General features: G+C 38.6%; 1 protein-coding gene across 1 annotated transcript in view; it reads left to right on the top strand.

The window, feature by feature from the left end:
* The window catches only part of LOC122793396 (nesprin-1-like), an 876,647-nt gene that overhangs the window by 809,166 nt on the left and 55,273 nt on the right, over nucleotides 1–12,208 (top strand). The window contains exon 42 of the mRNA XM_044061803.1: nucleotides 3,075–3,257. Coding sequence (XP_043917738.1) covers nucleotides 3,075–3,257 — 183 coding nt within the window. The remainder of the gene's footprint in view (nucleotides 1–3,074; nucleotides 3,258–12,208) is intronic.

Here is a 12,208-nt window from a genome sequence, read left to right as displayed (position 1 = left end):
CAAGACTGCTGTATCTTGGGAAAAAACCTCTCACAGAGTGCCATTTCTCTTAGTTTCATCTGAGAAAATGCAAACTGTCAAAAAATGCTTCACTTAAAGGTCATGCTACCAGTGAAGCCTTATATTTTTCTGAATTAAAATGAATTTTGTTGCTAGCTTACTGGTGTAACAGAAGAATCAATGTGTAATCAAAGGTTAGTTTCTGGAATTAATCTAGGTGCCAGACTAGTTGGCAGAATGAAAGCCATTTGAAATTCTATCAGAGAACTGCAGTCCCAAATGATGTATATGTGCATAAGTAGGGGAGGGGGACTTGCCTTCTGCTAATTGCTTAGACTGACAAGAAATTGGATCATTGCAGACTAGACCACAAAAGCATGACCTTGTAAATGAGCAAATACCAAGCATAACACCAAAACACATATGGAGTGTCTGTATGTCACTGCACACCACATCTTTTATAAGGTTAAAAATCAAGAAGAATGTAAAATCACAGGCTGTACTCTCAACAAGCCACAAGTGAGCTGAGAGTTCTTGTCAGCCCCATTGATGAAAGCCAGAAAAGAAAAATAAATGAAGATTAGCCTCTAAAAGCCAATGAGACAATAAAAGAAATGCTTCCTCGAGTTCAATCTCAACTTTATAGCTTTTAACATGAAAGCACCACTCTCTTAAGTGTTGGAATAACTCATTTCACCTGGTGGCTACACGTCAGAAATAAACAAAAAATAGTACTTGAAACTAACATCTCTCTCTCTCTCTCTCTCTCTCCCTTTACTGTGTTTTTGTTACATAAAGATGTGACAGTACTGCAGCTGATCAGCATGATCTGCGTTCATAATCTTCTTCTGAGTCTAATGCACAACTCAGGTGAAATCATTTATAAAAACACTGAATGCACTCAAAAAGTACCAATAATCCCAAGAACGGAGTGCAGAAAAGCCAAAGAAAAAGAAAAACTGCAAATAACTTCCGTAACTCCTTTTAAGACGTATTTAATGAAGTGACACGAACTACACAGACCATCACATTAACGCACTTCCAACAATACAGTTCCTTAGCGTTTTCATCCAAACCAAATGGACTTCATCAGACATTGTTTAAACATTAAATTAGGTATATATATAGTGATTTAATTAACCCAGTAACCAATGAATCGTGCATTAAGCGTTTGAATTAAACAAATCAAGGCCGTTTTTTGATTTGTTTAATTCAAACGCTTAATGCACGATTCATTGGTTACTGGGTTAATTAAATCACTATATATATATACCTAATTTAATGTTTAAACAATGTCTGATGAAGTCCATTTGGTTTGGATGAAAACGCTAAGGAACTGTATTGTTGGAAGTGCGTTAATGTGATGGTCTGTGTAGTTCATGTCACTTCATTAAATAAGTCTTAAAAGGAGTTACGGAAGTTATTTGCAGTTTTTCTTTGGCTTTTCTGCACTCCGTTCTTGGGATTATTGAAATCATTTATACACATCAGATACTGTTGTAAGCCATCTCCACCTAAGAATGATGTGCCTCAGAGGGTGATCCTGGTCTGAGGTGTTTCTGTGGCTAATTAAGCAGCTGACATTTTGTATGGTGGAAATCTTTGAAAACAGGGATATATTTTCAAAGAATCTGATTGGGCTAGAGTTATTTTGCAGTCTCTCTGTTTAAGCAACTAGTCTCCAGACCCTTTCATTTCCACTTTAGTCATTAAAGAGAGAGAGAGAGTGCGTGTGTGTGTGTGTGTGTGTGTGTGTGTGTGTGTGTGTGTGTGTGTGTGTGTGTGTGTGTGTGTGTGTGTGTGTGTGTGTGTGTGTGTGTGTGTGTGTGTGTGTGTGTGTGTGTGTGTGTGTATGTATGTATGTTCATGTGCATGTGTGAAACAAACTGAGTACATTACTATGGTCAGAATTTATTTCACTTTGTCCCAGTGAAACACAAACGGTGGGATTCATAGAATAAGGTGCAACAGTGCAGGTTGCCTAGTCCAGAGAAGCTGAGTTATGCTGCTCCACTATTAATTGCTTCATTATAATGCACATTCCCTGTAGCTCCACATCAGTTTATTAGAAATGTGCATGACTATGAATCACTCATCTGGGCAGTTTGAACAAATAATCACTTGAATGTGCTATGAACCTGTGATAGTAAAACATTGGACAATAATAGGCCTGCACTGGGATAACAGCCATTTTGTGTGATAGACAACCTAAGCACACTCTTCATGTAACCATTTATACTACCACCGCATTGTTTTTGTTTCTCATTAATTTTGTATTACAGTTCTGATTTCAGCGTGGTTTTTTTTCAGAAGAAGTTACATTATGATTTTAGTATTCAGTCATTAACAAATAAATAAGTCTAGTATAATGATATAAATGATTCACTGAATTTTTTTGTGATACATACTTTCTACTTTTCAGGGATACAGAGGAGCTGGAGCCTATTCCAGCGTCCAGCAAGTGTAAAGTAGAAAACTTGGACAGTGTCTGCTTTATCATATTCAGGCCTGCAGAGAAGAGACCTACAACTTATTGTGGTACACTGGTGGGATGCTAGCTGGTCTAAGGATGCACTCAATCACACATCACACACACACACACACACACACACACACACACACACACACACACACACACACACACACACACACACACATGCGTAGTTAAAGGGATCACCATTTCAACTACATCATGTTTTTGGATATAGAAGGAAATTGGAGCACCCAGCAAAATCCAACACAAAAAAAGTGAGGAAATGCAAACTTCACACAGTAAGAACCCCAGTCAGGAATTGACCCAGAGACCCAGCTTCTGTATTGTAGGAATCCTAACTACTGTACCACTGTCTTGGTATAAAAAGCTGACATAAGAAAATTAACATTGATAATTTTTTTTAATAAATTCAGCAATGTATGTATATTGTTGGCTTGTCTGGCACGTGTTTCTGTCTGAGATGTAAAACTATTGCACTATGAATAGAGTGGCTGAGAAAGTTGTGCGTGGAATACCACTGGTAGTGGAACATATAAAACGACATATAAAAATGTTGACAACCAATTATTTTTTCTAACAGGTTTCAGAAAGAATAGATGAGAACATTGAAAGGCTTAGAAGCAGTCTATGTATATGGAATGAAATAGTTAGTATCGGCGATGAAATAGACGGATGGGCCAGCAGCTCATCAGCTGAGCTCAGTGAAAACATCAGCCATCTGAACAACAGTCAGAGGGTGGAAGCAAGACTTGAAGCATTTCAGGTATGGTCTGAAATGAAACAAATTGTTGTAGGGTAAATGCTTCCAGCTAATGCAAAACTCTTTATCTGTCGTAGTCTATATTATAGCTGTGTCGACATGAATGGGTGTTTACAAATTTAAGAATGCTGAAAAAGTATGTTTTTTTTTATTAGTGCATTTTAAAAAGGGTCTGCCGTGAAATACACAGGGCCATTTCACTACTACTTTTTTTCATTAGCCACACAAGACTGCCATGAGTTTAAATAATGCATGCTATTCAATGTTATTTTCAGATGAAAAAGTACTTTTGAACTGGTGCTTTGCTCTCTTGCACCTCCCATTGTAGGGTCATTTTTTCATATCCCGAATTTCTTACTGTAACACTGAAGTTGCACTAACTCAAAGTAAATTTACTTGCTGTCCATCACTGTGACCAAGTTCTTGCCTTTCCCTTGTTCCATATTAACAGCAATCAGTGTTTCTCTTCTGCCTACCCATAGTGACAAAAGTTGAGTTCCACATCTCCATGGTTTTTTAGTAGTAATACTCTAGAACTATTTACAAAGTCATCAGGGGACAGCTTGCCCAATTTACACTATGCTGGGCCAGGCTCTGCACTGCTGTGGCCTCTTCTTAAATCCCTCACATAATCTCTCAGCTCTCATCTTTCCTGTAGTTTGCAGTCCCAAAAAGAGAGCATACTGCTTTCCTGATACCATTTTTATATTACAAAACTCACATTTAAAAGCTACTAAATATACATTTTCTTGTTTAAGTCATAATCTCTTTATATGAGCCTATTTTACCCACTTTGCTTTTGAGTTCATGTATCTTGCTTGCTCTACCATTACATTTTTCTACAAAATTTGAACTGCATTAAGTTTCCTACTTCATTGTTTCTGTGTCTTTTCTTTCCCTGACATCCTGCTTGTCTTTCAGCTGCTTTCATAAGAAATCTCTTACCAGATCAATGTGCATTCTTCAGGTACACAGGGATAAAGCTTCTGCTGTGCTCCAGATGACCATATGGGGGAAGTGGGGTAGAAATAGAATAGCTGGCACCAGCTCTCCCATCTTTAAGGGGAGAGAGACTGCCAAGGCGTGCTGCAATAGCAGTATTAAGAGCCATGAGATCATCTTACTGAAGCATTATAAAGCTTGGTCAGAAGGATTTGCATGAGCAGAAGTGTGCATGCATCTCTGGTAGTCAGCGGTTGAAGCAATCTCAAGACTACTGTAGGATGGGAGGGGTTAGGGCACACTGTGGCAGCAACTTGACGTTGCACCAGCAACCTTCATCTCCTCACTGGTCTTGCATCACATTGAGCCTGTAGGGAGACCAAGGAAAGTTCAGTAGACCCAGTGAATGAGGAGAGGAGGTGGTAGCAGCTGATGGTTAGCACTGGGGAGTGGAAACAAAAAAAAAAGGAAGCTCTTACTAATTCATGTAGCACTTCTTTACTTCTCAGTGAAAGTACTGCATGCTTTCTTTTCATTATTTCTGAGTAAAAAAGAGATAAGTCCTATTTTTTGCTCTTGCTCTACAACTCTCCATTAGCTGTCCCTGGTGCCCTTCCACAGTCTCTGGGTCCCTAAATCTATTTATGTCCCTTGGCATAATCAAGTATTTGAGGTAGGAAAGGAGACTGGGGCATACAAAGACAAGGTCATACTGCTGCCGAGGAGAGAATTATTCATATCTACAGTTTAAACTGAAAATACCATCATGGCCAGATCTTATTTAAAATTGTTTTATATAAAATAAGTTGTTTTATGTCTTTATTACTGTCATTGCTTTAATGCAGTGGAATAATAATCTGTCTGCTAACTGTATGGGTTTGATAAAAATGTGATATACATATAATACATACTGCTAAAAGAACAGCGCTTTAAGTTTCACTCCATCTGTCAAATTTAAACTGTGTCTGCAGTAATCATAATAACAACAGTAATAATAACAATGTTAAAAGTGTGAGTTTCAAGAAGATTGGCACATTTTATTTTCAGAATGTGCCTTTCAGCAGACAGTGTATATGTGTGTGTGTGTGTGTGTGTGTGTGTGTGTGTGTGTGTGTGTGTGTGTGTGTGTGTGTGTGTGTGTGTGCATGCACGTGTGTGTGTTCAGCTCTGTGTTTCATACACAAATAGATTTTAAGATATATAGTCCGTCTGCTACTTTTGATGTATTTTGCAAAATGATGTAACCGATTCCCCTTGTTATTTTATATACTCTCAAGAATCATTCATTTCTTTTATGGATTTAACCTAGAGACATTGCAGTACAAAGGGATTCAATTTTTAATAGTTTTAATGAAGGTGAGTACACTTCAGAATGGTTCCATACATGATATATGAAGTCAAACTACTTATTTAGGCCAGTTTATGTCATAGGTTCATAGGTAAGTACTAGACTAGCTTCACTTGATGGCCATTTAAACCCTGCCAATTTCCCTTTTTGTGCTCAATGTAACCTGTCCCATTTGGTTATAGACTGGCATTACCCATCCCATGATTAATAATTATATATTACTCCTAATGAGAATTACTGGGATCATGCCATAGATAATATGAGGGGACCTACACATGGGATAAACCATTTAGGAGCTCTTTTTGTCCATTAGTAATACAGGGGGGGGGGGGGCAGTCCTGGGTTAAATCTGTTACCCATCCATAGATGTAAGTTGCTGTTGAAAATGGTCAGGGTTGAACTTTGTGTAATGTGGATGGAGAGTCTGTTCCACAGCAGCTGTATCTTCTGCAAAATACACGTGTCCCTCCAAACTGTTCTGTTGATGTTGCACAGATGCTTAGAGCCCTAAACTGAGTATTTCTGATGCCATTTAACTTGCTGATGTGTAGCAAATCCATTAGTAATGGGTTGGAGGATTCCACATATGCCAGACACAGATCACCTCTTAGCAGTCTGAAAGATAGCAAGTATGGTGGCAGGGCTCTGAGTCAATTCATGCTGGACATGTTGTATAGGCCTTGTATGCTTTTAGTAAAGTGTCTTTGTGGAGGAACCTTACCCTGGTTTGATTATCTGTGTCCTATCTGTAATGCAGTTGGCATTCCAGTGGTAGACATAGGGATTTATTCCCAGTTTATTTAGTATTTCTACTATGCCTGTGTGGGGTATTCTGTCAAAAGCTTTGGCCAGGTTGAGGTACTCTTGATCTGCCCTTTATGAATCCAAACTGAGATGGGTCCAGTGTTTGGAGGTTCCCTATGCCCTGATTGATTAGACTTTCCATCGTACCTCTCACCCTCACAGTGCATGAAATCTGGACAAAGCCTAAAATAACTGGGGAGGCAAAGGCCCAAAACTAAGGACAGATTTTAAATATTGCTCTTATAAATGTAGAACATTGCTAGAATACCAGGATGTGTGTTGGCATGCTTTTTCTGAAGGATATGAAATCTGAAACTCAAATTGTATGTCATTATTTAGTGATTTTAGTCATCAGTGATTTGCCAGAAAACCCCAAATTTAATGCAGAATAGGCAAAAAAAACTTAGGGGTAGCAATTGATTTTTGGTGCAAACACATTTACAACAAAGTCCCACACTTAACTAAGGACTCTTGGGATTTTTTGAGTACTTTAAAACATGACATATGGTCACGTGATATAACATTTCTCACGATAGATGTTCAGGATTTATTCTCCTGTATTCCCTATACAACAGGTCTTGAATATTTTGAAAATAGCTTAAGGAAATATTCCGACCTTACATGGGACAAAATATGTTTGATATTGGACATGATGGGACTTGTCCTCTCACACAATTACATCCAGTTTCAAGGAGAATATTTCAAACAAATTCGAGGAGTTGCAATGGGGGCATCTTGTGCCCCCATTTTTGCAAATCTCGTTATGCTTGAGTGGGAGGATGTTTATGTCAAATCTAGTGAATTTTTCAAACACATCGCTCTTTATACACGTTTTTTGGATGACTTATTTATCATCTGGAAGGGGCCAACAGAAGACATACCCAATTTTATAGCATACATAAACCGTACGACTAATTTTTTAAGATTCACACACAAGTCGGAGAAGGTTGGTATTCCTTACTTAGACACTTACATCAGCAACACGAATGATGGTTTTCAGTCTAAAATTTTTAGGAAATCCACCTTCTCAAATGATTATATACAATATGGCAGTTGCCATCCCCCGCACATTTTTCGCAATGTTCTTAAGGGACAATGCATTCGGGTAGCTAGAATGTGTTCCACGAGACAGGATATGGAGGAACAGATGGACACTGTCTCCAAAATGTTTTTAGCCAGAGGATACCCTTTAGAGATGGTGACAGATGTAACCCAATATGTCATCAGATCATGGGGAAACAAGTATATTCCCCTGTTAGGAGGCACATTTGTAGGGAAGAACATCCAAAAGCAAGTGATTGGTGATAGAACGAATGTGTGCGTCATTATGTTCAACCCTTTCTCTAACTTGGTCAAGGAGATCCTGAACAGACATTGGGATATATTTTTGAGTTCTGAGGATACAGCCTCAGTATTGGGAACACATCCCACCAGTGTGTACAAGACTTCAGTTAATATCAAGAGGATTGTTGAGGGGGGAAAGAAAGGGGATTTGAACAGATCCAAAGATGAGCACACCCACAAATGTGGTAGTTGTAGATATTGCCAATACATTAATGAGAGTTACATTATTAAATTATGTAACAAAAATAGAACTATATGTTATGGCAAGAAAGGAAACTGTAACTCCATGCGGGTGGTCTATTTGGCTATTTGTTCCAGCTGTCAAGCATATTATATTGGGAAGACAGAAAGAAAGCTAAAAACCCGCATATACGAACACTTATACAAAATCAAAAAAGTTGACATGAACAACGCATTAAGTAAACATATTAGTGAAAAAGGTTCCCACCACAGCTTTACATTTTTAATCATTGATCAGATAGGGGTGAGCGAGTATGGAGGTAATTGGAAGGTAGGATTGTCATGCCTTGAGACCAAATGGCAGATTTTGTGCGATGCCACTTCATGGCCAGGTCTAAATGAAAGTATTAGCATTAAACCTTTCTTATTATTGGACCGTGGCTAACATTATTCATACGCACAAACTACCCCCTCATTGGGGTTGGTAAGCTTCTTACACCACAAATATAACTGTTTTTATCTTTTTTTTAAACAAGATTATGTAACAATTATCACACACCTTTTCACTTATTTATATTTTTATATCTCAATTTATATATGTTTACATACAGCAGCTAGTATATATTTTTTAGGTTAGTGGTTTATTATAAGCATTACAAGCCCTATTCGCTTCAAACATACTATTTTTAACCTTTTAACTTTGTAGGGAGAAGTACTATTTTTTATGTATTTTTATGTTTTATATGTATTTTTGGCGCCAAAACTGCTTTAAATAAGCTGACGTAATTAGTAACAACTGGTTCTGAAGAAGTCTACCTGATGTAGATGAAAGCGCTAAACCTGTATTGTGGAAACTTGTGTTTTGTGGAATTAAACCTGTGTTTTTTACTATCGGCTGATTCTTGACTGTTGGTGCACCTTTGGAGACATTATTGTGTTCCAGCAGATTTCCTGAGTTTCCTGACGTTGTCCTGTTCTGTTCGAGCCATTGGGACCCGGTTGGCAGGATTGTGTTGTTGGTTGGTTTTCTACACTTTTTCTAAAATGTAGAACATTGCTAGAATACCAGGATGTGTGTTGGCATGCTTTTTCTGAAGGATATGAAATCTGGAACTCAAATTGTATGTCATTATTTAGTGATTTTAGTCATCAGTGATTTGCCAGAAAACCCCAAATTTAATGCAGAATAGGCAAAAAATATGACACAAAAATCTGGACAGCTGAGAGGTATGGTTTCCATAGCTTTGCATATGAGGCTGGTCAGACTTATTGGTCAGTAATTGCCTGGGTGTGTAGAAGGTCCTCCCTTAAGCAAATAAATGACTGTAGCTGTTCTCCATTCACTTGGTACAAAACCTGTATGGAGGTTGAGACTGAACAGTGCTGTTAGGAGTGCGGCTAAATTGTGTTTCATGCTATTTAAGGATGCATTCAGGGATATTGTCAGGACTCAGCAATGCAGTATTTTCTAGCTCTTGATAGCACTTTTAGCACATGGTCTTATGTGATAGCTGGAGGTGAGCCAGTTTCAGGTATATCTTGAGGAACAGATGGAGGGGAGAGAGGGGTAAAGTTAGGGCTACGTTTTTCAGCCTGTAGGTTCTCTGTATCTTCAGCCTCAGTGTAAATAACATTGTCCACAATCAGCTCGGCACATTGCTGTGTTGTGCTTTTGAGATTACAAACATAAATAAAAATGCCTTGTGATCGTCTTTGGCTTAGGAAGCTATTTTAGCCTCAGACTAGGCTTAGGTGGATTTAATTTCAGTGACAAGGGCTCTAACATTTTTGGAATTATCCTTCTTACTTTTGGTCAAAATTATTTTCCTTTATTATAAAGATTGTTGATATTATGGTTCCACCATGTGGTTTTGTTTCTTGGCTTTGCCCTTCCCTTGTTCCTGTGGGGAACAAGTTAACAACTGCTTATATGCAGCTGTTTACATGCTTGTACAGTGTGGTAGTGTACATTTCTGTGTATTCAGTGGACTTAACTGGATTTGGTGGGGATTTGAAACTTGAAAGGAGTAAGTAGTTCATCTTAAAGGAATTTATAAAACTACCTTGGGTGGAAGGGATTATAATTTCAGTTTTATTTCAAAGAAGATTGCTTTATGGTCAGACCGACCAAGTGACGAAGATACATGCAAGATGGTCTCATATTACTGTAGTAAGAGCATTTGTACTCACACAGTCCAGGAATCTCTGTGCTTCTGCTCTAGTGATGGTGTAGGTTTCCCAGTCTATAGTTGGATTGTTTAGACCACCTAGGAAAATGGTACTGGGTTTAATACTGAGTGATTCTAGTTCCTGTGGATAGGTATCATGGCTTTCTTTCTTTTTTCACAGATGGAGTTCTATATTTAACTAATATATGGTACAGGATGTCTCTGATGGTTATTTGGATATGAAGAAGCTCTAGTGCATCATACTGCTTTACCAGCCTTAATCTGAGTATCTTCTGGATGTCCATTGATATGTATATTGATACACGTAGCTGTTCTAAACATGTGGAAGGCATTATAGCCCTGCACAGCCAGAGTGCTCTCTACTATTTTAAACTATGTCTCAGTCAATACACAGACGTCAGTATCCTCCAGGGTAAGAAGGGCTTGTAGGGAGTGGGGTTTCTTGTTCAGACTCCTAGTATTCATCAGTAACACCTACATATTTTCCTTTGCTTGTTTTGTAAAGTTGGTAGGTTTATTGGGTTGAAATGGCCTAAAAAAGGCACTATGGGGGTGCACAATGTCTTTGCCAGTAGTCAAAACCCTAGAGGGGACAGATGTAGGCCACTCCTGGTGAAGCAGCACAGTCTGTCAATCATATCCTCTTAGGCTGACAAATACTGATCCCCCTTTGAATGACACCAAAAACTAAGCAACTTATTGAAGTCAATTATTTTTTTCTCATATTGCGCATCATCCTTGGAGAAGGTAGAATGCTGCTCAAAGTTAGGGTCTTACCTGCCTTGGATACATATTCTGAGAGCTCCATCTTGTATATCTTCATATAATCCAGGGAATTACACATCAAGCCATTGACACCATCTTGATTTATGACAGACACAAGAACCTGAGTGCATGTGTGATCTGATGGATCCTGGCACCACAGAATAAACCATCACTCTTTCTGTGCTCAGCCTGGTAAGAGGCACATCTGTATGTTTTACAATGGAGTCATGTATGACAAGAATGTTTTCTTGGGTTGATGCATGCCTTACAGGCTCAGCACCTCCATCTTTGTAACTTCTGTGTGCTTTGTGAGGAAGTAGGCTTAATATGCTGAGTATGCTCTGTGCCTGTGTTGTGTTTTGAAGGTCTTTGAGGTTTAGAAAAGTTCATCTTTAGATCCTAAGGATATGATGGATTATGTGTATTGTAATTACTGTAATTGCTGTGATGTGTGGTCTACTTCTGACAATTTTGGTGTCTGAGTTTACAGTGTTTGAGATGTTTGCCTTCAAAGATATTGCAGGGCTAGCCACCCGGTGGTGTAAACCTTGGCTCGAGATGATTGTCACTGTTGAAGTAACACCCTGACACCATGTGCAATAATGGGAAAAAGGAGGTGAGGATGTATGGATGGATATTATATATGTACACCTCTCACACACTGTGTTATGCTGTTTGAGTAATACTTGATCATCAGACAATTTTTACACAATCTCAAGATAGCCTTATCAATCAGGGTGGCTGGAGAAGTTATGGGGAAGTGCTGTCCATGGTATAAAAGCAGAAAAATAGGAAAAGGTCTTCAGCCAGTTCTCTGACAAGGAAACATGCCTTTTTAGTAAACTGTGGTTGGTATGGCTGTCCCTAAGACTTGATCACATAGTGATTAATTATTGTGAAACTGCTAGTACACTTGGGATTCCTTGCTATGGCTGCTATATGAGTCTTGTGAACTAAAGGTACTGCCCATCTGAGTGGAGTGTATCTTTTACTTCTATCTCATTGTAATGAGTGGCCTGGACTGACTGTGTGTGGTAGACTTCGCATCATAGCATGTAGGAGTGGTTGCATACCGTCACCAGTCCGTTATACTATAAAGGGTCTAGAACCTCCTTGACACTAACATTGCTGGTACTCTGAAACTGCCATGCATGTTCACTTGAAGTCATGGTCGAATATTACTTTAGCTTTGGGTTATATACAGCGAAATGATGGGCTAGAAAAGACGTATGTATTCCCCTTAGGTCTCTTTAGTTAATGTTCAATGCATGAAGATGAAAGGCCCCTGTAGTGCCTAGGATACTGGTGACCCCTTTGATCTAATCCTCCAAGTAGTTAGCTTGATTATTTACCTTCAAGAAGATGGTAACTTGTGTAGACTA

Source organism: Protopterus annectens, chromosome 1.part0 (genome assembly GCF_019279795.1).
Source record: "Protopterus annectens isolate FY-2018-M chromosome 1.part0, PAN1.0, whole genome shotgun sequence".
In the NCBI taxonomy this organism is placed as follows: Eukaryota; Metazoa; Chordata; order Ceratodontiformes; family Protopteridae; genus Protopterus; species Protopterus annectens.
Note: the sequence above shows the minus strand (reverse complement) of the source record. Positions and strands in the feature narration are given on the sequence as shown.